At 39.3% G+C, this 27,130-nt stretch overlaps 1 protein-coding gene across 2 annotated transcripts in view; it reads left to right on the top strand.

The window, feature by feature from the left end:
• Positions 1-27,130, top strand: part of VPS26A (VPS26 retromer complex component A) — a 50,119-nt gene that overhangs the window by 4,834 nt on the left and 18,155 nt on the right. Inside the window, exons 1-2 of one of the 2 annotated variants that reach the window (XM_031015063.3) lie at positions 3,999-4,143; positions 4,630-4,735. In XM_031015063.3, the coding sequence (XP_030870923.1) occupies positions 4,118-4,143; positions 4,630-4,735 (132 nt within the window). In that variant the 5' untranslated portion in view covers positions 3,999-4,117. Of the gene's footprint in view, positions 1-3,993; positions 4,144-4,629; positions 4,736-27,130 lie in introns of those variants that run through there. The other variant, XM_063710046.1, reaches the window with a different exon arrangement.

Raw genomic sequence — 27,130 nt, 5'->3', positions numbered from 1 at the left:
AGGCTTGCTTGAGCCCATGAGGCAGAAGTTGCAGTCAGCTGAGATCATACCACTGCACTCCAGCCTGGGTGACAGAGTGAGACTCTGTCTCAAAAAAAAAAAAAGAATTAATTTTAATTTTTCTATCTCTGTTTTATAACTCAAATGAGTTATAAATGTGGATGTCATAAGGAAGGAGAGCTCATTCTTATTGCTCTCTCTGCCAATTAGCATTATCCTTCAATATAACTGATTTTGTTTTCCATCTAAAATAGACTGCTACTTGAAGATGTTGTCTTCTACCCTTTCATGATTGCTCCTCCCACACAACCCCTGTACCCTGCTAGCTCAGCACATATTCGATTAGTAAATGTGAGCTGCATGATTTTGAGCTGCTATACATTCTCATTTCTGTAGCCCTTAGGAGGAAATGTACTACAGTATTTCAAAATTTACCATTTTGAGTTTAAGACTTGGAGTACGAAAGCCACCTAGGAATGGACAGTGTGTGTGACCTATCACTGATGCTTTTCATTCTCTTTTTTCTAAATTAGTTCAGAATAGTTTTCTGATTAAAATTAGTTTTCTGGTTAAAATTCGAGTTTGTTATTTGTAATTTTGCCAGAAAAGATTAAAACATGTCAAAAAGAAAAAATTTTTTTTTTTTTTTTTTTGAAACAGAGTCTCACTCTGTCCCCAGGGCTGGAGTGCAGTGGCGCGATCTCGGCTCACTGCAACCTCCACCTCCTGGATGCAAGCGATTCTCCTGCCTCAGGCGCATACCACTACGCCCAGTTAATTTTTTGTATTTTTAGTAGAGACGGGGTTTCACCGTGTTAGCCAGGCTGGTCTCGAACTCCTGATCTTGTGATTCGCCCACCTTGGCCTCCCAAAGTGCTGGGATTACAGGTGTGAGCTACCGCGCCTGGCCCAAAAAGAAAATTTGCTACATATGTCAAAAGTACTAATCTGGTAATTCTTTTAGTTGGTTGCTTAAAATTATAATCCCTTTTGTTAATATAGGATTTAGGAAAACATCTCATTTGAGTATAGCATCACCTTGTGCCCTACATAGCCACAAAGCAAGCTAACAGAAAGCAAACTAATGACTCTCCTAAGTGAGGACAGAACTGAGGTTTAATATAAATTCCATTGATATAGTTTGCTACTATACCAATGCTAATTTGCTCAGAAAGGCTAATATTATCGACTATTCCAGATTTCAGTTAATTTCTCTTGTATATTTGTTTATTTTCTGTTATTAAAATGGTATGTGTTTGTTCAAAATTAACATTCAACAGGTATTTTAATGCCTTCTGCTAAATGCCATACGCTGCCTTAGATGAGCCTCTTGGAGTTTACAGTTCAGTAGGAGAGTCAGGTACTAAATAAGCCTTGTGAAACCTAAATTTGGAGAATCCAGTTTTGATTAGGAAGTCAAGGAAGGTCTCATGGAGAGGGAGTCAAACTGAAACTCAAAGGGTGAATTAGGTTAAGAATACTTTGCTTGGCTCTAAGACAAGAAGGACACTAGCAAATTGGAACTGTTGAAGAAAGAGCTCTGAACGTTGGAGGCTGAGTAGTTGGAGAGATGACTAGTGTCAGATATATGTAGACCACATTAGAGAATACATTGCTCGTGTGTCTGTTTTTAAAATCACAATTGAAGTAAAATAACTATGGAAAAGTACACGAATAGGTGTATAGCTTGATGAATTTTCACCAAGTGAAATACCTCTGTATCAAATGCTCAGTTATAAAAAAAACAGCCAGAACATTACTAGCAGCCAGAAGCTCCCTTTGTGCTTTCTTTCAGTCACTGCCTGACTTGTAATACCATAATGTACCTTACATGTTTTTTGCTTACTATGTGAGTGGAGTTATACGTACATTTTGTGTATTCCTTTTGTGTCTGGCCTCTTTCACTCAACATTATGTGTATGAGATTCATTCTTGTGTGTAGTTGTATCTCTAATTCTATTGCTGTTTGGTGTTCCCATTTGTATGAATATATACTAAATTGTATATATCCATTCTCTTGTTGATTGATATTTGGATTGTTTCTATTTGGGGTTATTATGAATAACACTTGTGAACATTTTTTTTTTTGGAGACAAATTCTTGCTCTGTTGCCCGGGCTAGAGCGCAGTGGTGCGATCTTGGCTCACTGCAACCTCTGCCTCCTGGGTCCAGGTGATTCTCCTGCCTCAGCCTCCCGAGTAGCTGGGACTGCAGGCATGCACCACCATGCCCGACTAATTTTTGTATTAAAGACGGGGTTTCACCATGTTGGCCAGGCTTGTCCGGAACTGCTGACCTCGAGTGATCTGCCTGCCTTGGTCTCTGAAAGTGCTGGGATTACAAGTGTGAGCCAGCGCGCCCAGCCAGATATATGTTTTTTAAAGATCATTCAGAGCCAGGTGCAGTGGCTCACGCCCATAATCCCAACACTTTGGGAGGCCGAGGCAGGAGGACTGCTTGAGCCCAGGAGTTTGAGACCAGCCTGGGCAACAGAGTGAGACCCTGTCTCTACAAAAATTTTTTTAAAAAAGATCATTCTGGGCCGGGCGCGGTGGCTCACGCCTGTAATCCCAGCACTTTGGGAGGCCAAGGCGGGTGGATCACGAGGTCAGGAGATCGAGACCGTCCTGGCTAACATAGTGAAACCCTGTCTCTACTAAAAATACAAAAATTAGCTGGGTGTGGTTGCAGACGGCTGTAGTTCCAGCTACTCGGGAGGCTGAGGCAGGAGAATGGTGTGAACCCGGGAGGCTCAGCTTGCAGTAAGCCAAGATTGCGCCACTGCACTTCAGCCTGGGCAACAGAGCAAGACTCCGTCTCAAAAAAAAAAATCATTCTGGTTGTTATGTAGGACAGAATATGAAGGGATGTAGGATGACATGATAGGAGACTGTTCTCTGTGTAAACTTAAAAAGATTAGAAGACTAAATTTCATTGTGGCTAAAATAATCCATAACTATATCCAGTATCAAAATTGCTAATGGATTCTGTATTATTACCAACTGATGTGTTTTGGCATTGATAAGCAATTGATCTTTGTCCCTTATATTTGTCATATTCAGGATTTATAGAACAAGGCTTGTAGATTTTCTTTGGAAAAATTCACAGAAATTTTATTTTCCTTCATTATAGCCAGTTTTACTACAAGGGCTTTCACAGTGTAACATATCCTGTTCAGACCAAATATAGCAGTGGATTTTATAGTAAGTAGTGCATTATAGTAGTACATTTGGATTTGTGTGAGTACTTTGAATTGTGTAAATTCTGCTATAATAAAAGAACCTCATAAATAAAAGTATAAATAAAGGTAATTTTTCAAGCCTAGATGTTAAGAATTAACTTCTTAGATTTCTGACATATGTTAATATTTGATTATTTATAGTGGTTTTGTATGGAAATGATTGAAATTATAGCATGCTGAAATTTGTTTAGGGTTTTTTTTTTTTTGGTCTTTTTTGTGGTTAAAAACACATAATATGAAATCTACCCTCTTAACATTGTACTTAAGTTGTTCAGTTTTTATGTAGTTTTTTTTTTTTTTTTCTTTTTTTTTTTGAGACGGAGTTTTGCTCTTGTTGCCCAGGCTGGAGTGCAATGGCGCGATCTTGGCTCACTGCAACTTCTGCCTCCTGGATTCAAGTGATTCCCCTGTCTCAGCCTCCCGAGTAGCTGGTATCACAGGCGCATGCCACCACGCCCGGCTAATTTTTGTGTTTTTAGTAGAGACAGGGTTTCATCATATTGGTCAGGCTGGTCTTGAACTCCTGACCTCAGGTGATCCGCCCACCTCAGCCTCCCAAAGTGCTGGGTTTACAGGCGTGAGACACCATGCCCGGCCTTTGATGTAGCATTTGATATATGTTTTTATCATTTCCTTATGAACTCACAGATTTGCAGTCTATTTAACCGTAGTTCATAGGTAATTAAATTCAAATTACAAAATGTAGTGACTGACTAAACATGATAATTATGACCATTTTCATTTTATTTCAGAGTTTTCTTGGAGGCTTTTTTGGTCCAATTTGTGAGATCGATATTGTTCTTAATGATGGGGAAACCAGGAAAATGGCAGAAATGAAAACTGAAGATGGCAAAGTAGAAAAACACTATCTCTTCTATGACGGAGAATCTGTTTCAGGAAAGGTAAATCTTCTGTTTGACAAAACTATCTAATTGTAAGATATCAGAATTAGTTATCAAAGTGGTCTGTGCTGTTTCTTAAATTTGAATAATTTTATGAGGGAGAGAGGTTTTTTTTCCCTAAAGTTCAGCTAAAATATTTGATTGATTAGAAGATAATCTTTCCTGCAAAGGAAAGATTCTTACCCTGGAAGGCTTTCAAGGGAAGAGCCTCTAAATTTCATGCAAAATTTTCTGTTTAAGTCTCCTGTGTGGTTCATGAAAAAAAAAAATTTTTTTTTTTTTTTCTGTTTGTGATTATGTGCTTCTGTCTGGTTTCAGACAGTTTCTTCAGATCGGAGCTGTAATTCACCCAAAGTTTGTTTTTCCTTTGACATTAAGTTAGAGATTGAGAGTAATTCTCTGGTTAACTTTCTAAAGGTTTTTTTACATTCTTTGTAACTTACCTCTCTGTACTGCTACTATTGTGTCTGTTGATCTTATTTCTAGGTACTCTGTAGAGGACTTGAGTACTTTTGGGATGTGTCTATGCATGGTCAGATATGTTTATGACGCCTTCTATAAGGTTTCGCTTTTTTCCCCTTTTCTTTATCCGGTAATGTATACGGTTTTTTGTTTTGGGTTTTTTGGGTTTTTTGTTTTGTTTTGTTTTGTTTTTTAAATAGGGTCTCACTCTGTTGCTCAAGCTGGAGTGCAGTGGTGTGATCATGGCTTACTGCATGCAGCCTTGTACTCCTGGACTCAGGTGATTCTCCCACCTCATCCTCTCTGGTAGCTGGGACTACAGGCACACACCACCACTTCAGCTAATTTTTAAATTTTTTTGTAGAGATGGGGTTTGTCCATGTTGCCCAGGCTGGTCTTGAACTTCTGGGCTCAAGCAACCCACCCACGTAGGCCTACAAAAGTGCTGGGATTACAGGTTTGAGCCACCACACCTGACTGATTATTCTTATATTTTAGGGAGTATGATCAATACTTATTAGTGGTCAGTGATAGTGGAGAATGGTAATATCATAGACAAAAGCAAACCACAAAACATTTGAAATAGTTTTAAAAATAGAAAATACTAGGATTTTTCTCCCCTGCTTGTTCAGTTAATATATTCATGTGGTAGACAGTTTGGGAAATATATATAATCTCTTCATATAGAAATAATTCACTGTTAAAATTTGGATGTGTTTTCTCTAATCTCCGCATTAATTGATATTTATGTATATGTAATATATTAAGCATACTTTTTCCTCTATTGTTTGATATTTAAGCAGTTTCTGTTTTTCAGATGGCTTTCTTCATATCTTTGGTAATATGGACATCGGTATACATAAATTTTTCTCTAAATTTCTGTAGGACAAGATTATTTCCTTAGAATAGATTCCTGAAAGTGAGCTGCTAGGCCAAAATTTGTGAAATATCTGAAGGATCTTAATACACATTAATCTGCAAAATGTATTTGCATTAAATTACATGTCCACCTGTGGGTCTTTTTCACCCAAGGCAGCATTGAATATGATCACTTTTTGTAATCTTTGCTATTTTGGTAGGCAGAAACAATCTTACTATTTTAATTTGCATTTCTTTGGTTACTAGATAAATTGAACTTAGATTTACCAGCCATTTGAGGTTATTTTTTTTTTTGTACTGCATTGTCTCTTCTGGTCCTTTGCCAGATTACCTACTGGGGTCTTAGTGTTGAATCCGAGGTGAATTTTTTGGTTTTCAACTTTACTTCCCTTTTATTCTTCCTTTTAAAAGATGAAAAAAGAAAAAGGCCAAGTGCAGTGGCTCACACCTTTAATCCCATCACTTTAGGAGGCCGAGGAGGGAGGATCACTTGAGCCCAGGAATTCAAGACCAGCTTGGGCAACATGGGGAGACCCTGTATCTATTTAAAAAAAAAAAAAATGGAGAAAAAGAGAGGCCTAAAGAAGAGCAGACAATCATCAAAAGGATGGAACATGTCAAATGAAAGAAGCGTAAAAGTAGTAGTGTTTGGCCTATTGAAATGACTTGTTAATGGGCTGGGGGCATAGGAATACCAATCTAGTTTTCTTTCTAGGGAGAGACTGAACCTAGCATCTCAGGTATTTCTTTTATAGATATGACATGTAAATATCTCTCCTACTAATTTGTAAGCTCAAGTTCAGGGGATCAGAGTGTGCTTCTGTAGTCTCCATAAAATACATGATAGTGTTGATTATATAATAGGCTTTCGCTAAATATTTATTTGGTTTATTTACTGTTTTTAAGTCTTGTAGAGAATATCCTCAGTCTAGTTTAAAGTAATCTTATGTCACCTGGACCAGTTGAAGTTCATCGCTGATGTTTATGGGATAAAGGAAAAGGGGGGTGTTTAAAGTAAAAGTAAAGCTACTCCAGTGTGTTTTTTAAAAAGAATAGTTGGTGTTCAAATTACATTTTGATCCTGGGTGTGGTGGCTCATGCCTGTAATCTCAGCTCTTTGGGAGGCTGAGGAGGGAGGATTGTTTGAGCCCAAGAGTTCAAGACCAGATTGGGCAGTGTATCAAGATCCTGTCTCTAACACTAAGTAAATAATTTTTTTAAAAATTACATTTTGGAATTGCTAGAAACCATACGTAGACCTGATCAACTATGGATAGCATTTTTTTAAATGATAAGATCTCTTACAGGTAAGTATTTTCAGTTCAAAAGTTACTATATCTTGAATCTGATTGTTTATTGGTTTGAGTTTTTTTCATTTTTAATGTTTTTATTGAAAAAACACGTGTAGAAAACCATATACAACAAAAATAAATTATTATAAGGCATATTTTCTTATTATCACCATCCAAGTCAAGAAGTAGTACTTTGCCAGCTACCCCATGTGTCCTGTCTCCATCACACTCCCATCCCCTCAAAAGTAACCAGTGTACTGACTTTTATAGTAGTACTTTCTTGTGTTTGTTTAGTGTTGCTCATTTAAGAAAAATTTGGTACGGTTTTTCAGTCTCTCTTAATCTCAGGTTCCCTCTTCATACCTTTCTTTAACTTGCAGTATCTGTTGAAGAACACTTGGTCATTTGAATTGTAGAGTTCTCTATGTTTGTGTATTCCTGGTACAGTTATTGCCTATAAGTTGGCCGCTAGGTCCAGAGGCTTGAATCAAATTCAAGTTTGATTCTTCTGGCAAGAATATAGGTGGTGGTGTGTTTTTTCACTGCAGGTGCAAAATGTCTGGTTTTCTTTCTCTGTCATTTTTCTTTTCTTTTCTTTTCTTTTTTTTTTTTTTTTTTTTGAGACAGAGTCTTGCTCTGTCCCCCAGGCTGGAGTGCAGTGGCGTGATCTTGGCTCCTGCAACTTCCACTTCCTGGGTCCAAGTGATTCTCCTGCCTCAGCCTCCTGAGTAGCTGGGATTACAGGCACGCACCACGACATCCGGCTAATTTTCGTATTTTTATTTTTAACAGAGACGGGATTTCACCACGTTGGGTCAGGCTGGTATCGAACTCCTGACCTCGTGACCCGCCCAGCTCAGCCTCCCAAAGTGCTGGATTACAGGCGTGAGCTACCACGCCTGGCCTTTTTTCTTTTTTGCAACTGTTGATCAGTACCTAGATTGATTTAACTCACTGGGAGTTGCAGAATGGTGATACTTTAAATTCTGTCATTTTGTTTTTACTTATGAAATGGAATACATTTACAAAGAGACGTCATCTATCTCTTGTGACCTAGTGGTACAGCTCATATAGAAAAAAGAATGCTTGACCTTTTTCCTTTTTTGGCCTGTTTTGTTATTTATTTATTTATTTATTTATTTATTTATTTATTTTGAGATGGAGTCTCGCTCTGTTGCCCAGGCTGGAGTGCGATGGCGTGATCTCGGCTCACTGCAGCCTCCACCTCCTGGATTCAAGTGATTCTCCTGCCTCAGCCTCCCGAGTAGCTGGGATTACAGGCACGTGCCACCATGCCCAGCTAATTTTTGTATTTTTAGTAGAGATGGCGTTTCACCATGTTGGTCAGGCTGGTCTCGAACTCCTGACCTTGTGATCCGCCCGCCTCAGCCTCCCAAAGTGCTGGGATTACAGGCGTGAGCCACCGTGCCCCGCCTTTGGCGTGTTTTAAAAAATAATAACTTGGTTCCTTATCCTCCAAAGGTGTAAACTACTAGTTTTATTTCTCAATAACATATATAAACTCATGATTTAAACATACTTGATGTTTATAAATATTGCCCTATTGAAGCTCTAGTTGTACAATCCTGTGTAACAAATTACCACAAACTTAGCAGCCTAAAATAACAAATTTATGTCTTAGGATTTTTGTGATTTAGAAGTCCAGGTGGAGGTTAGCTGGGTCCTATGCTCAGGGACTTACCAGGTTAAAATCAATCCAAGGTTGCAGTCTCGTCTGAAGTTCAGGATTCTCTTCCAGGCTCACTGGTTTTTGGCAGAAATTTCCTTGTTGTGCTATGACTGATACCCTTGTTTCTTGTGCGGTAGGCTGTCTGCTCCTATAGGTTGCCCTCGGATCCTTGCTGAGTGGCCCCTTTCTCTCAGTTTGCATTGTCTTCAAGGCCAGGAGGAGACCATCACTCTGACATTCATCTTCTTTTAAAGAGCTTACCTGGTTTGATCAATTCCAGTTAGGATAATCTCCCTTTTGATTAACTAAAAAAATCAACTGATTAGTAACCTGATCACAGGAGTGGTATCCTATCATATTCACTGGACTCACCCACACTCAAGAGGATTATACATATGTGTACACCATGGGATAGTAATATTGAGGGCTATCTTAGAATTCTGCCTGCCACATTTGTATTGACGCTTATGAAAGGACATGGGGGCCCTAGGATTTTTCTTTTTTTAAGCTGTATTGAGACATATATATATATACATATATATATATATATTCGCCATAAAAATTCACCCATTTTAAGTGTGCTTAAAATTTTTAGTAAATTTAGAGTTGTACAACTATCACCACTAATTCCAGAACATTTTCATTACTCCAGAAATTTTTAAAAATGCTGTACCATTAGCAGTCATTCTCCATTTCCCCTCCTTCCAGTCTCTGACAACTACTGATCTCTGTTTCTATGAATTTGCCTATTCTGGACATTTCATATAAATGGAATTATACAATGTGTGGTCTTTTCCTATTTTGTTTCTTTCACTTAGTATAATGTATTTGAGATTCATCAATATTGTAGCATTTGTTATTAGTATATCATTGTTTTTTATTGATGAATAGTATTCCATTTTATGGCTATACCACATTCTTGTTCATGCATTCACCAGTTGGTGGGTATTTGGGATGTTTCTACTTTTTTGCTGTTGTGACTAATGCTGATGTGAACATTTGTGTAGCAGTTTTGTGTGGACCTATATTTTCCTTTCTCTTGAGCATGTACCTGGGAGTGGAATTGCTGCCTTATGTTAAATATGTTTAAGTTTTTAATAAACTACCAAAGACCTTAGGAGTTTTTGGTGGCTTTCTTGCTAACTGGTATGACAAGATGTTTAAGGGTCTTTTGTGTTTCTGCTTCATACCTGCACTCAGCCGTATCTTTCAAGGCCATAGTTGCGTACAAAGATTGCTCATTGCTACAGTGTTGGACATTATTTCTAGGTTGCTCAGTGGATAGATGGGGAGAGTTTTTAAATATAGATTTAATAAATTTATTTTTATTTGTGTATATTGTTTAAGATAAAATACTTCAGGAATCATATTGTCATTTCCAATTCAATTTGAAAATTAGAAGTTTTTACTTAACCTCTTATGTCACATGTATATCTCCTTTCTTCTGCATCAAGAATACTGATTTTCAGAGTCAAAGGCAGATGTAATTAGCATATCCCATAATTTACTCAATATCTTTACCCCACACTATATACATAATAGTCTCAGAATAACAATACTAACATTACCACTACCAATATGATTATGAAGTTAGTTAAAAAAATTTAGCATTTGCCATTTCTGTTTTACTCACATTTCTTAAATGTACCATAGTAAGTACATTGTCAGAGTGTATAGTAATTATATACTTTATGTGCTTCCTTTCGCCCTCACTTAGTCTTGGTTTTATAAATAACTGTTCATATAGTGTGCACCACCAGTCCTTATATCTTTGTCTCTTTATTTGTTTCATTGTCTGAAGCTTATTCTCTAGTTACTAGAGTCTAATAGATTCCTCAGGAAATGCTCATGGGAACAATAAGACCTAAGTTTTTGCATATTGGTAATGGCTTTTTTGTGTCCTTTACACTTAAAAGTTAGTTTTTCTGAATAATCTTGGCTTACTTTTTTTGAGTTATTTTATTTATTTTGTATTTATTTATTATTTTTGAGATGGAGTCTTGCTCTGTCACCCAGGCTGGAGTGCGGTGGCATGATCTCGGCTCACTGCAACCTCTGCCTCCTAGGTTCAAGCGATTCTCCTGCCTCAGCCTCCCGAGTAGCTGGGACTACAGGTGCCCACCACCATGTCTGGCTAGTTTTTAAATTTTTAGTAGAGATGGGGTTTCACCATATTGGCCAGGCTGGTCTCAAACTCCTGACCTTGTGATCCGCCTGCCTTGGCCTCCCAAAGTGCTGGGATTACAGATATGATCCACTGTGCCCGGCCTTCTTGAGTGTTTTAAATCTATTATTACTGCATTGTCTTCTGGCATAGGGTATTGTTAACAGTTTTTTCATTTGAGGAAAGTTTTCTTGAATTACAGCCATTATTAATTAGTATTTATTCCATTCCTTTGCTTTGGTTTTCTTCTTGATATCAGTATTTTTGAGTCTTGTTTGAGTGTGGTTTTTTGCTCTTGTATTCCTTCTGCTTATCCTTTATTTCTAAAATGATTTTTACTTCTATTTCTAATTCTTTTCTGATTTTTCTCACCCTAGCTTAAGATTTTCTTTTCATGCATTGTATCATTTTCTTAATATCGTATAGCCTGTTTTGAAATAAATTACAGTTTTGATCTATCTTGTCTGTAGAAATGCCATTCTGTTCCTTCTCTTTTTTTCTTAAAATAACTTTGTATGGGATTTGACCTTGATATATTTATGTTGCTAATTTTTACGTGAAATTAGTTTTCCCCAATTTTTTTTTTTTGAGATAAGATCTTGCTCTGTTGCCCAGGCTGGAATGCAGTGGCATGACTATGGCTCACTGCAGCCTTGACCTCCAAGGCCCAAGCGATCCTTCCACCTCAGCCTTCCAAGTAGCTGGGACCACAGGCATGTGCCACTGTGCCTAGCTAATTAAAAAAATATATATTTTTTGTAGAGACAGGGTCTTGCTATGTTGCTCAGGCTGGTCTCAAACTCCTGAACTCAAGTGATCCTCCCATCCTGGCCTCCCAAAGTGCTGAGATGTGAGCCACTGCACCCGACCTTCTCCTGAACTTTTTGTTTTTTCGTGACGGAGTCTCACTTTGTCACCCATGTTGGAGTGCAGTGGTGCGATTTCAGCTCACTGCAACCTCCGTCTCCCAGGCTAAAGCGATCTTCCCATCTCTGCTTCCTGAGCAGCTAGGACCACAGGGCACACTACCACGCCCAATTATTATTATTTTTTTTTTGGTATTTTGGGGTAGATACGGGGTTTCACCATGTTGCCCAGGCTGGTTTCGAGCTCCTGAGCTCAAGCGATCCACCTGTCTCAGCCTCCCAAAGTGCTGGGATTACAGGTGTGAACCACCGTGCCTGGCCCTTCCTGAACTTTTGATGGTTTGGTTTAGGATAGTTTTTCTAACCACCTATCCTAGACAGGAGGCCTGACTGGTCAGTTTTGAGTGTTCTAATATTATTGGATTGTGCAAAACCCCTTCCAGCGTTAGCTCTTATTCTCAGATTGACACCATGCTTTCCAGTGAATATATATGAGTAATTTGGGAGTTCTTAGGTCCATCAGACACTCCATTGCATTCTTTGATTCCTCCTGCACAACCCTAGTATCATGCAGGTTTTGTGGCTATTAACCTGGTTTGTCCCTACGCATTATGTTTTGGGATTGTGGGAATACTTTATCTTTTTCTGTGGTAAATTGGATCCTTAGATTTTTTTGGTTTTGCTGTCTAGTTGGTCCATCTGTTTTTATGTGAGGATCTGGGGAGATTCAAAGACTATGTTGCCATCTTCCCAGAAATTGATCTGAGATTTTAAAAGGCCATGTGTAACCATTCTGGCAGTTTAGCAATATGTATCAAAATTTTCAAAAGTGGATATCATTTATAGTAGCCAGAATAGGCTGGATTATTACTATGTAAGAGACAACCCCAAAACTCAGTGACTTATAACAGTGGCAGTGGTTTCTTTCTTGCCCAGGCAACATGTTCCTTGTGAGTTAGCTGAGGGCCTTATTCTGTGCCATGCTCAGTGATGGAGCAGCCAGGAACATCACACTCATCATGGCTGAGGGAGAGAAATCTCTGCAGAGTCTCTCACAAGCCATTAAAATGCCCCATCCTAGAAGTAACAAAGAGCATTTTTGATCAAATTTATTGTCTCCAGAAACAGTCTCGTTCGTACCTCACCCAGCCACAAGAGGGTAGGGAATACAATCATACCATGCACTCAGAATGTATGCAGCTGGAAATATTTGAGCAGTGCCTGTACTGATAAATATTATTTTGATCCGCAGATTCTTCTGATCAGATTTCATCCTAAAATAATCAACTTTGTTCATTTCACTGTTTATAATATTCAAAAATTGAAAGCCACTTAAATGTCCAGACATTAAAAAACCTAATTATGGTAATAACCATTAAGTGCTTAGGGCCATTATTAATGTGATGATATTGATCTGTATTCATTCACATGAAAAGAGGTTTGCTATAATAACAATATTTACTGAGTACTCACCATGACCCAGGTATTCCTTCTTCAGTTCTTCACAATGATACAATGATTCCTCTTTTTTTTTGAGACGGAGTCTTGCTCTGTTGCCAGCCTGGAGTGCAGTGGCGCGATCTTGGCTCACTGCAACCTCTGCCTCCTGGGTACAAGTGATTCTCCTGCCTCAGCCTCCCGAGTAGCTGGGATTACAGGCGCATGCCACCACGCCCGGCTAATTTTTTGTATTTTTAGTAGAGACGGGGTTTCACCATGTTGGCCAGGATGGTCTCGATCTCTTGACCTCGTGATCCGCCTGCCTCAGCCTCCCAAAGTGCTGGGATTATAGGCGTGAGCCACCATACCAGGCCTTTTTTTTTTTTTTTTGAGGTAGGGTCTCACTGTGTTGCCCAGGCTGAGTGTAGTGTCATGATTACGGCTCACTGCAGCCTCATCCCCCTGGGGGCCCAAGTAATCCTCCTACCTCAGCCTCCCAAGTAGCTGGGACCGCAGACATATGAACCACCCTGCCTGGCTAATTAAAAAAATTTTTTTTTTAGAGATAGGGTCTTGTTGTGTTGCCCAGTGTGGTCTCAAACTCCTGGACTCAAGTGATTCCCCAACCTTGACCTCCCAAAGTGCTGGGATTATAGGCATGAGCCACTGTGCCTGGCCAAGGATTATTTTAAAGATTATCTTGTGTTCAGTAAAATTAGGATAACTAAAGAAAATTTAAAAAGTGGTATAGATTTGTAATAACCTCAGAAAGACTATCTTGACAACGAGCTTGAGGCTTTTAAAGCTAAGAAAGACATTTTAAACCTCATATTTAGAATAAGATGAATAAGAAAATAATATGCTCATTTGGCACACTTAATATAACAAATGCAAAAGAAAGCTTTCCCCCCACTATTAAAAAAAAAAAAGATTTAAATTGGGAAAGGTAGGATCATTAAAAATTAAAACAGAATGAAAGCTTTGTTATGGTTAAGAAGGTTAAAAATAAACTGTCTAGTTTTCAAACATCCTGGTGACCATACCAGACAAATGCTATGCGATAATAGTGAAAGAATTTTGCAGAACTGGTCACCAAATCTCTGCTAGGAGTCCTTTAGTAATTGTGGAAAATGGGAGAGGTTCTAGAATATAAGAAAAGCCCTTATTTATAAAATGGGGTAGAAAGTTTGTTTCAGGTAAACTTAATATTGGTTCCTGACATATCTTTAGATTATTAAATAGATGATCAGTGAACATGCTGAAAAGAAAGCTTAAAGGAAAAAGAAGAGGAAACAACGGGTTGTTTACGACCAAGCATGTGTCACTAAGAACAAATCTTGCCACACAAATCTAGGGTTTGTGAAATGTCCTGGTGTAATAAAAAGATCACTGGGCTAGCACTGGAAGATCTAGCCTTAACTTTACTGCTGTCTTGGTAGGTAACTCTGGACAGTCATTTAATTTCCTGGATCTCACCTATAAGTTTAGGAGGTTAGACTGCCTCATTGGTTTCCAAACTTGGCTTTGCACTCACTGTAGGATGCTCTGCATGAAAATCTTTCATATATTAGATATTATGTTGGATCTTGGAGGTCTGACATCTCGCCCACAGCAAGAATAAATTCCTTTTTAATATTCCTGACGTGAGTTTCTGTATGCCTACTTTTCAGAGTGTGGGGATTCTGCTGTTCTGTTAACAGTATCCACTCTGCTTTTTAGAGATACGCAAAATAAATCTAATCCTTTTCTAAATAAGAGTTCTCTTTAAACATTTTCCACATCACTGTCTTGTTTATCCTGTCTTCTCTAAGCTAAATATGCTATTTCCTTTAGTTATTGTTCAAGAACCCTGGGTTTTGAGTCTTTATCACCCAGATTGCTTCCTTTTAGTTTTCAAATTAAATTTAATTTTTTTGAGACAGGGTCTTGCTGTGTCACCCAGGCTGGAGTGTAATGACGTGATCATGGCTCATTGTAGCCTTGACCTCTCAAGCTCAGGCAATCCTCTCACCTCAGCCTTCCAAGTAGCTCAGACAACAGGCACACACCACCATGCTCAGCTAATATTTTACTATTTTTGTAGAGTTGGGGTCTCCCCATGTTTCCCAGGCTAATCTCAAACTTCTGGGCTCAAGTGATCCTCCTGCCTCTGCCTTCCAAAGTGCTGGAATGACAGGTGTGAGGCACTGTGTCCAGCCTCAGATTCTTACATAACTATATAGAAAACTGGTTTGCATTATCTGTATCTAGCAGTTCCACTCCTAGATACATATTCAAGAGCTCTTTTAAGAGCAATTCTAGATTTTCATAAAAATTGAGCAGAAAGTAGAGTTCTATGTACTCCCTTCTTCCTCACCCCAGCCCCACATGGATTCACTGTTACTAATCTTGCATTAGAGTGATACATTTGTTAAAATTGTTGAACCATTATTACCACATTATTATTAACTAAAGTCCATAGTTTACATTAGGGTTTACTCTGTTGTACATTTTCTGGGTTTTGATAAATGCATAAGGTCATGTATCCATCATTGTGATATCATATAGAATAGTTTAACCACCCTAAAAATTCCCTGTGTTTCATTCACCTAGTCATGTCGCTCTGGCACCTGCGCTACCACCACCATCCACACAGTCTTCGGCAACTACTCATCTTTTTACTGTCTATAATTTTGTCTTTTCTAGAATGTCATGTAGTTGGAATCATATAGAATGTAGCCTTTTTAGATTGGTTTATTTCATTTAGCAATATTCTTTTAAGGTTTCTCCATATATCTTTGTGACTTGATTGCTCATTTATTTTTAGTGCCAAATCATATTCCATTGTATGGATGTACCAAAGTTTGTTTATCCGTTTACCTACTATCTTGGTTGGTTCCAAGTTTTGCTCATTTTTCTATCTAGTTGACTCTTTTTCTCTTATTGATGTGTAGGATTTTTTGTATGTTCTTGATAAAGGTGTTTTATATATCTAGATATGGAGTCCTTTGTCTATGTATGTATCATAAATATCTTCTCCTAATTTCTGGCTTGACTTTGTAGTCTCTTAATGGTGTCTTATGATAAACAGTTCTTAATTTTAATACACTAGATCTTAATGTTTCCTTTTTGTTTATGCTTTTCATATCTAGTTTAAAAAATCTTTGCCTACCCCTTGGGCACAAAGATATTCTCCTGTTTTTTTCCTCCTATAAATGTTATTTAATTTAATTTAATTAATTAATTAATTAATTTATTTTTGAGACAGAGTTTCGCTCTTGTTGCCCAGGCTGGAGTGCAGTGGCACCATCTTGGCTCACTGCAACCTCCGCGTCCCGGATTCAAGCTTTTCTTCTGCCTCAGCCTCCTGAGTAGCTGGGATTACAGGCACCCACGACCACACCTGGCTAATTTTTATATTTTTAGTAGAAACCGGGTTTCACCATATTGGCCAGGCTGGTCACGAACTTTTGACCTCAGGTGATCCACACACCTCGGCTTCGCAAAGTGCAGGGATTACAGGTGTGAGCCACCACACCCGGCCTAAATTTTATTTTTATACTTCACATTTAGATCCTTGTTTTGCTTGGAATTGGTTTTCAGTTTGTCTGTGGTGGTGACATAGGAGTCAAGTTTATTCTTCTTCTGTATGGATACTAATGAACCCAGGATGTATACTGAAAAAGCCATCCTTTTCCACTGCACTGTCATACCACCTTTGTCATAAATCAGTCTGTGGTGTGACACAGGAGTCAAATGTATTTTTCTTCTGTATGGATAGCTAATGAACCCAGGACGTATATTGAAGAAGCCATCCTTTCTCCTGCTGCACTGTAATATACCACCTTTGTCATAAATCAGAGGTTGTGTGAACCTGTTCAGAATTTTATTCTGTTCTGTTGGCCTATTTGTGGCATGTACTTTTTTCTTTTCTTTTTCTTTTTTTAAATAGCCTAATTGAGTTATAATTCACATGCCATAAAATTCACCTATTAGAGTGTATAGTGATTTTTACTATATTTGCAGAGTTGAGCCACCATTATCAAAATGTAATTCCAGAACATTTTCACCACCCCAAAAAGAAATCCCATACTATTAGCAGTAACTGCATGAGAACCACTAATTTACAAAAATCATCTTTCTTTCTTTCTGAATTTATTGATTCTGGACATTTCATATAAATGGTATATACTGTGTGGCCTTTTGTGTCTGGCTCCTTTTACCTAGCATAATGTTTTCAAGGTTCATCGTGTTGTAGTATGTACCCATACTTCATTCTTTTTTATTTTTATTCAATCACTTATTCATTCATTCATTCATTCATTCGAGATGGAGTCTCGCTCTGTCGCCCACGCTGGAGTACAGTGGTGTGATACGGGCTCACTGCAACCTCTGCCTCCTGGGTTCAAGCAATTCTCTTGCCTCAGCCTTCTGAGTAGCTGGGATTACAGGTGCCTGCCACCGCGCCCAGCGAATTTTTGTATTTTTTAGTAGAGACGGGGTTTCACCATGTTGGCCAGGCTGGTCTCAAACTTCTGACCTTATGATCTGCCCGCCTCGGCTTCCCAAAGTGCTGGAATTACAGGCGTGAGCCACCGTGGCTGGTCAACACTTAATTCTTTTTTAAAAAAATTGTGGTCAAATATATATTACATAAAATTTGCCATTTTAACAGTTTTAAAGTATATAATTCAGTGGAATTAATTCCATTGATAATGTTTTGCAAGCATAGCTACTATATTTCCAAAATTTTTTCATCACCTTAAATAGAAACTTTGTACCCATTAAGCGGTAACTCCCCATCTTCCAGCCCCTGGTAACCTCTAATCTACTGTCCGTTTCTATGAATTTGCCTATTTTAGATATTTTGTATAAGTGGTCATACAATATTTGTCCTTTTGTGCCTGACTTATTTCATTTAGCATGTTTTCAGGGTTCATCCATGTTATTGCATGTATGAGAACATCATTCTTCTTTTGTTTGTTTTTGGTGCCAGATAATATTCTAATATATCCGTGTGGTATAAGGATATACCACATTTCGTTTATTCATCAGTTGAGGACATTTGGGTTGGTACTATTTGACCATTATGAATAATACTGCTGTGAACATTCATGTACAGGTTTTTGTGTGAACATATGTTTTAACTTCTGTTGGATCTTAGCAGTAGAATTGCTGGGTCATATGTTAACTTCCTGTTTAATTTTTAGAAGAACCGCCAAATTTTTCCAAAGCAGCTGCACCCTTTCAGATTGCCTCCAGCAATATATGAGGGTTTTGGTTTTTCCATGTTCTTGGCAACACTTACTAATGTGTCTATTTTTTATTATAGTTATTTTAGTGGGTATAAAGTGTTATCTCATTTTGATTTTCAGTTCCCCAATGAGTAATAATATTGAACATCTTTTCATGTGCTTATTGCCATATGTCTGTGTTTCTTGGAGAAAACTCTATTCAAAATTTGACTATTTTTTTAATTGGGTTATTTTTCTTTTTATGGTTGAGTTGTAAGAGTTCTTTATATATTCTGGTTACAAGTCCAGATATGTGTTTTGCAAATATTTTCTCCCATTCTGAGTTCTCTTTTCACTTTCTTGGTGTCTTTTGCAGTGCAAAAGTTTTACGTTTTGATGAAGTCCAATTTATCAATTTTTTTTTCTTTTGTTGCTTGCGCTTTTTGCATTATTTCTGAGAAATCATTGCCTAATCCAAAGGTCATGAAGATTTGCACCCATGTTTTCTTCTAAGAGTTTTTTAATTGTAGCTTTTACATGTAGGTGTTTTATCCAAATGAGTTAATATTTGTGATGGCGTGAGGCAGCAGTCCAACTTTATTCTTTTGCATGTCAGTATCCAGTTGTTTCAGCACTGTTTGCTGAAAAGAATATTCCTTCCCCATTGAATTGTCTTGGCACCTCTGTGGCATTTTATTTTTTATTTATTTATTTATTTTTTTGACAGAGTCTTGCTCTGTCGCCAGGCTGGAGTGCAGTGGCGCGATCTCAGCTCACTGAAACCTCCACCTCCCAGGTTCAAGCGATTCTTCTGCCTCAGCCTTCCTGAGTAGCTGGGACTACGCACATGCCACCATGCCTGGCTAATTTTTGTATTTTTAGTAGAGATGGGGTTTCACCATGTTGGCCAGGATGGTCTCAATCTCTTGAAGCATTCCTTAGACAACTGGAAATATTTAAATTATCACAAAATAAATAGGGAAATTTTTTGTTTTTGTTTTTAAGACAGTGTCTTGCCCTGTCGCCCAGGCTAGAGTACAGTGGCATGATCATGGTGGGCTGCAGCCTCAGTCTCTTGGTCTCAAGCAATCCTCCCACCTCAGCCTCCTGAGTAGCTGGGACCACAGGCACATGCCACCACACTCAGTTAATTAAAAACACTTTTTTTTTTTGTAGAGATGAAGTCTCACCATGTTGCCCAGGCTGGTTTCAAATTTCTGGACTCAAGGAATCCTCCTGCCTTGGCCTCCCAAAGTGTTGGGATTACTGATGTGAGCCACTACTCCCAGCTGGGAACTTCTTAAACTTGATTTACTCAAGTCCTTTTTGTCTCTACTTAGAATATTTACTCTTTGGTTCATGTCAGGTGACAAATCATCCTTAACCCATTTATGCCTAGTGTTCCATTATTGGAACACTAAGCTTGTGGGAGTTATTTATATCCTACTGCTCAAGGTCATCACCAAGCTCTGATTTTTCACACACACAAATTTGCAACCTCCAGCATAAATGGGTTAAGTCTAGCTCACCTGGACGGTGCCCTAAATTTTTTATGCTTTAAGAATATATCTGACCTAGGTTCCCCCTTTTTTAAAAATATAGTTTACATCTCTGTACCTTCTGAGTAATTTTGAGAGTCTTTTTGACTATGTTTAATTAAGTGTTGAGGTATAGTTGTTTTTTTGGAATTGTGAGCATTTTGACTGGTGATTTATCTGGGGATTTTTTTGGGAGGGGTTCATAAGTTAGAATTCCTTAACCAGGACATTTTTTTAAAAGGCAAAAAACCCCTCAAAATATTAAAATTCATGTTTGTTTACAGTGTTGTTTTTAAGTTTTGATTTTGACTTGCAATCCAAATTTATAATGAAGTACAAAAAGTAAAACTCACTTTGAAGAGAGGACTTTTCTCCTGTAATTTATTCAGTTTAGGCCGGGTGCAGTGGCTCACGCCTGTAATCTCAGCAGTTTGGGAGGCCAAGGCAGGCGGATCACTTGAGGTCAAGACCAGCCTGGCCAACATGGTGAGACCTCCATCTCTACTAAAAATACAAAAATTAGCCAGGTGTGGTGGTGGACACCGGTAGTCCCAGCTACTGGAGAGGTTGAGGCAGGGGAATTGCTTGAACCCAGGAGGCAGAGTTTGTAGTGAGCCGAGATTGTGCGACTGCATGCATTCCAGCCTGGGCAACAGAGTGAGACTCCATCTAAAAAAACAAAAACAATTTATACAGTTTCCAGACAGCAGCTTTAAGAAGGAATGGTTTTTGCTCTTTTTTTAACCCTTTTTTGAGAGAGGGTCTTGCTCTGTCACCCAGGCTGTAGTGCAGTGGCACAATCTTGGCTCACTGCAACCTCCACCTTCTGGGCTCAAGTGATCCTCCCACCTCACCTTCCTGAGTAGCTTGGACCACAGGCATGTGCCACCATGCCCACCTAATTTTTATATTTTTTTGTAGAGACAGGATTTCGCCATTGTGCCCCAGCTGATCTCGAACTACTGGACTCGAGATTAGCATGCCTCGGCCTCCCACAGTGCTGGGATTACAGGCATGAGCCACCGTGCCCAGCCCCTGTATTGTGTTTTCATATGAAAACTTTGTCAAACTCTTTATGTATTGCTGAGAATATTTTTTTTATAAATATGAAATAGCTACTGTCACAACAGGCAGAGAATAGAAGAACCTCTTATTGTATCTATTTAAGGTAAAGAGATATTTAGTAATTAAGATAGTTGGTAATTATTTCAAAGTGAGATATTATTTTAGAAGTCAATTTTTACTGTTCTCTACTTTCATTTGTAAGACATTTTTATTTCTTTTTTAGAAATTGAATCTGTGGTAAGTAAAATGGCTTGAGGTGGTACTACTATTGACAAGCCACTTAGAGTGAACTCTGGATCTATTCCCTGTTGCAAAAGTCAACACAGGGGTTGACTTTTGTTTAGTCCAAGACTATAGTAGTTTATAGTTTAGTTCTTTAAGCAAGGAATATTTTTGTGGCATCTTTCATCAGTATGCATATGGACTATGACAGCAGTTGCAAACTAATCTTGGATTTCCACTGGCAGCAGTTGGAAACTAATTTTGGATAATCACAATATCCAGCAACAATAATATACAGATAATTTGGTGTCTGACTTAAAATGAGTGTATAAATGGTGTGTGGTACATTGATAGTATATGTTTGTCTTAAACAGTGTAGAATAATATAACTCCTTAAATTCTGAAGATAGCATTATTCGAGACATCTCTAGAATATTGTATACTGAGGCATGAGCTTTGAGACTCATTGGTTGGAGCAGAGAGTATTTTTTTTTTTTTTTTTTTCTGAGATGGAGTCTCACTCTGTCGCCTATGCTGGAGTGCGGTGGCACGATCTCAGCTCACTGCAAGCTCTGCCTCCCAGGTTCACTCCATTCTCCTGCCTCAGCCTCCTGAGTAGCTGGGACTACAGGTGCCCACCACCACGCCCAGCTAATTGTTTTGTATTTTTAGTAGAGACGGGGTTTCACCGTGTTAGCCAGGATGGTCTCCATCTCCTGACCTCTTGATCTGCCCGCCTCAGCCTCCCAAAGTGCTGGGATTACCGGTGTGAGCCACCACGCCCAGCCAAGAGTATGTTTTGTATGTAGATCTGTTTTTTTTTACGTTCAGTTCAAACCTATATAGTCTCAAGTATCTGCACACAAATTATTCATTAATAGCAAAGGGGAGAATAATAACTTTAAATTAGAGAAACTTGGTAGATTAACCAAGTGACCAAAATTAACATCATCAGTATTGGGACAAACTGGCATCGTATGCTTCCTAATATGATGCATTGAAATAGATACAACTACACTTTTGTGGTCTTTTTTCCAAAAGTGTGTAAGCTGAGTCTAACTGTGATGAAACATCAGACACACCAAATTGAGGTACAGTCTATAAACTGTCCTGTATTTTTAAATAAGTCAGCGTCAAGAAAGACGATGATTGAGGAATGTTCTAGATTAAAAAGGATACTAAAGAGATATGTAATCCTGGACTGGAGAGGAAAAGACTATAAAGTACATTATTGGAACACATTTAAAATTTTTTTTTTTAAGACAGTGTCTCCTGTCGCCCAGCATGGAGTGCAGTGGTGTGATAATGGCTCACTGTAGCCACAAACTACTGAGCTCAAGTGATCCTCACACCTCAGCCTCCCAAAGTGCCAGGAGTACAGGTCTGAGCCACTGTGCCTGTCCCTATTGGAACAATTGATAGAATTTGAATATAGACCATGGAATGTTAACTTTCTTGTTTTTTTTTTTTTGAGATGGAGTCTTCGTCTGTCACCCAGGCTGGAGTGCAGTGGCATGATCTCAGCTCACTGCAGCCTCTGCCTCCCGGGTTGAAGTGATTCTCTAGCCTCAGCTTCCTGAGTAGCTGGAACAGGCGCGTGCCATCACGCCCTACTAATTTTTGTATTTTTAGTAGAAATAGGGTTTCACCATGTGGGCCAGGCTGGTCTCTAACTCATGACCTCAAGTGATCCACCTGCCTTGGCCTCCCAAAGTGCTGGGATTACAGGCGTGAGCTACTGCACCTGGCCCTCATTTATTTTATTTTATTTTTATTTATTTTTTATTTGAGACTGAGTCTTACTCTGTCATCCAGGCTGGAGTGCAGTGGCTCTCTGCAAACTGTGCCTCCCGGCTTCTAGTGATACTCCCACCTCAGCCTCCCAATTTGCTGGGACTAGAGGCATGCACCATCACACCTGGCTAATTTTTGTATTTTCTTGTAGAAAAGGGGGTTTCACCATGTTGGTCAGGCTGGTCTCGAACTCCTGACCTGAAGTGGTCCGCTCACCTCAGCCTCCCAAAATGCTGGGATTACAGGTGTGGGCCACAGTGCCCGGCCCAACTTTCCTGATTTTGATAATTGCACTGTGATTATGTAAGAGAATGTGAATTTTCTTTCTTTTTTTTTTGAGATGGAGTCTTGCTCTGTCCCTCAGGCTGGAGTGCAGTAGCACGATCTCGGCTCACTGCAAGCTCCACCTCCTGGGTTTCACACCATTCTCCTGCCTCGGCCTCCCGAGTAGCTGGGACTACAGGCGCCTGCCACCACACCCGGCTAATTTTTTGTATTTTTAGTAGAGACGGGGTTTCACCATGTTACCCAGGATGGTCTAGATCTCCTGACCTCATGATCTGCCCGCGCTGGCCTCCCAAAGTGCTGGGATTACAGGCGTGAGCCACCGCACCTGGCGGAGAATGTCTGTTTTCTTAGGAAATACATATGAAGTGTTTAGGGGTAGTGGAGCATCATGTCGCCAACTTACTCTTTGTTGTGGAAAAAAGTATATATATGCATGCCCATATATATGTAGAGAGATGATGATAAAGCAGATGGGGCAGAATATAAAACTTGTGCTGAATCTGGGTAAAGGTTATGTGAGATTTCCTTGTGCTATTCTTGCAAGTTTTTTGCAAGTTTTTGAATTATAATAAGAAGTTAGAAAAGTATAACTGAATTGGTATTAAGACTCTTGACATAGGTTGGGCGTGGTGGCTCACACCTGTAATCCCAGCACTTTGGGAGGCCGAGGCGGGCAGATCAAGAGGTCAGGAGATCGAGACCATTCTGGCTAACATGGTGAAACCCCGTCTCTACTAAAAATACAAAAAATTATCCGGGTGTGGTGGCGGGCACTTTTAGTCCCAGCTACTCGGGAGGCTGAGTCAGGAGAATGGTGTGAACCTGGGAGGCAGAGCTTGCAGTGAGCTGAGATCACGCCACTGCACTCCAGCCTGGGCAACAGAGTGAGACTCCATCTCAAAAAAAAAAAAACACACACACACACACAAAATTAGCCGGGTGTGGTGGCAGTTGCCTGTAATCCCAGCTACTCAGGAGGCTGAGGCAGGAGAATCACTTGAACTGGGGAGGTAGAGGTTGCAGTGAGCCGAGACCACACCAATGCATTCCAGCCTGGGCTACAGGGCGAGACTCCGTCTCAAAAAAAAAAAAAAAAAAAAAAAAAAAATTCTTGACCCAGCTCACCAGCATAGTTAGTTTACTTTTCTGTGCTTCCTTGCAGAATAGCTTTTAAACCAAAATGCTTAATTATGCCTTCAAATTCTGGGATTCTTCAGATTGCAGAAGAGCCTACAATAAGGCTTAAAAGCAACTGTGTTTTAACATCAGTGGGAGATCAAGGAAAATTTCAGAGTTTGCAGTTCGGTGGGAAGACTGAAAAACTTTGCATTTCTACTTTAATAGTGTGGTTTCATGATGGTTTTTGAAGAACTGTAAGTTTTAAAAATATCAGACAAAGCCATGTTCAAATAAAATCATTCTTAAAAACAGCTGCCATATAGATATTTTCAAAAATACAATTTTTTCCTATATGCTTTGTTGGTACAGATTAGAGAATAGTTCAAATTACTGCTTGGCTTTTGAAATAGCTGGGATTATGCTTGTTTTATTATTTGTGGTTCAAATATAAAATTTTTAATGTTAAGCCTGTTTAAGTACTACTTTTCTTAAATATTTTTCTGACTTTAATAGTATTTTTTGCCTTTTTTTTTAAACAGGCCTGGGCAACATAGTAAGACCCTGTATAAAAAAAATTAGCCAGGCATGGTGGCATGTGCCTGTAGTTTCAGCTATTTGGGAGGCTGAGGTGGGAGAATCACTTGAGCCTGGCAGATTGAGGCTGCAGTGAGTCATGATGGTGCCACTGTGCTCCAGCCTGGGTGACACAGCAAGACCCTGTCTACAAAAAACAAAACAAAACAAAAACTTAAAAACCAGAGAAGGAAACAATTACCCATAATCAATAATCATTCATTTCAGAAGTAACTGCTGTTAAGAGTATTTTCTTTCTGTAGTTTCAAAAAATATAATCGGCATATACTTGTATACAATTTAACCATGCTTTATTCACGTAACACATCATGCACATCTACCCACATCATTAAAAATTCTTTATCATTATTGTTTTTAAACTTTTAATAATATTCCATCATATGGTGTATCACAATTTACTTTTTTCTGAGTTATTTTGAAGGCAAGTAACTAACTTATATTGGTTATAAGATAGGGAAGATACAGAAGATGAATATTTTAATCTATGCAGTTTACAAACAGAAGTAATTGGACCTCTTTTTCTTGTTCCTTGATTTCTGTTATCTTTTGAGAAACATTATTTGTAAGAAAAGCTTTTAAAAGTTACATTACCAGCATTTGTTATAGTAAAGAATAAACGGCCGGGCGCAGTGGCTCATGCCTGTAATCCCAGCACTTTGGGAGGCCGAGGTGGGTGGATCACGAGGTCAGGAGATCAAGACCATCCTGCCTAACATGGTGAAACCCCGTCTGTACTAAAAATACAAAAAAATTAGCCGGGCATGGTGGTGGGCGCCTGTAGTCCCAGCCACCCGGGAGGCTGAGGCAGGAGAATGGCATGAACCTGGAAGGCAGAGCTTGCAGTGAGCCAAGATCGTGCCACTGCACTCCAGCCTGGGCGACAGAGCGAGGCTCTGTCTCAAAAAAAAAAAAAAAAAAAAAAAAGAAACCTGGAAGTATGCTTTTTTGTATGAAAAAGGATCCCACCTAATTCTTAAATGTTAAGTTTTTTTTTTTTTTTGGGTCGGCGGGTGCGGGGGGAGATAGAGTCTTGCTCTGTTGCCCAGGCTGGAGTGCAGTGGTTCACTGCAACCTCCACCTCCCGGGTTCAAGTGATTCTCCTGCCTTAGCCTCCCAAGTAGCTGGGATTACAGGCATGTGCCACCACGCCCAGCTAATTTTTGTATTTTTAGTAGAGACGAGGTTTCACCATGTTGGCCAGGCTGGTCTGGAACTCCTCATCTCAAGTGATCCACTGTCCTCGGCCTCCCAAAGTGCTAAGATTACAGGCATGAGCCACTGTGCCCTGCCTTTTTTTTGTTTGAGACAAGGTCTTGCCCTGTTGTCCAGGCTGGAGTGCAGTGGTGTAATCTTAGCTCATTGCACCTTCGACCTCCTAGGGTCAAGGGCTCCTCCTGCCACAGCCTCCCTAGTAGCTGGGACTACAGGCACACACGCCCCAATACCCAGCTAATTTTTTTTTTTTTTTTAGTAGAGACGGAGTCTTGCTATATTGTCCAAGCTCGTCTTGAACTCCTGACCTTAATTAAGCAGTCTTCCTGCCTCTGCCTCCCAAAGTGCTGAAATTATAGGCATGAGCCACCACGCCTAGCTTGGAATTTTATTTCTAACATACATAGTTTACAGATATCTTTCTCAAATTAAAAAGTTATAAATTTGGCTGGGTATGGTCACTTGAGGCAGGAGGATTGCTTGAGGCCAGGTGTTCGAGACCAGCCTGGGCAATATACTGAGACTCCACCTGATCCTCTGCTTTCTCTTTCCTTTTTCTGATTTCTCTGTTCTTTGAGGGTAAGATGATATTCTCAGACTACATACATCTTTCAATAGTAGCCAGCACAGGGCTGGGTACATTCAATGAACAAGTGAATAAATGAATATACAAAATACAATCAGAATCTTAGAGAAGGGGAACCCGGTAGGACTGTAAACACATGCAGAGAAACACCCATCATAGGAGCAGGCTGGCTTCAAGTCTAGACCCTGGTCATCTCACAGTGAACTAATGGTACTTAAACGGAGCCCTGACTCCCGTGCCAAGCAATGTGAAGTTGTATCCTTGACTGTCTCAGGTAATACTTAGAGAAGAAGAGTGTTATCAAGAAAGACAATTGAGAAACAACCTATATGACCATACAGGGGATTCAGCAGGTAAATGGTGGTGTAGCCAAACAATAGAATTCTTTGTAGATCTGGCTGGGCGTGATGGCTCATGCCTGTAATCCCAGCACTTTGGGAGGCCGAGGTGGGTGGATCACCTGAGGTCAGGAGTTTGAGACCAGCCTGAGCAACATAATGAAACCCCATCTCCACCAAAAATACAAAATTAGCTGGGCGTAGTGGCACATGCCTGTAATCCCA

This window comes from Gorilla gorilla, chromosome 8, assembly GCF_029281585.2.
Source record: "Gorilla gorilla gorilla isolate KB3781 chromosome 8, NHGRI_mGorGor1-v2.1_pri, whole genome shotgun sequence".
Taxonomy (NCBI): Eukaryota; Metazoa; Chordata; class Mammalia; order Primates; family Hominidae; genus Gorilla; species Gorilla gorilla.
The sequence above is the reverse complement of the archived record's forward strand: the minus strand, read 5'-3'. Positions and strand labels throughout refer to the sequence as shown.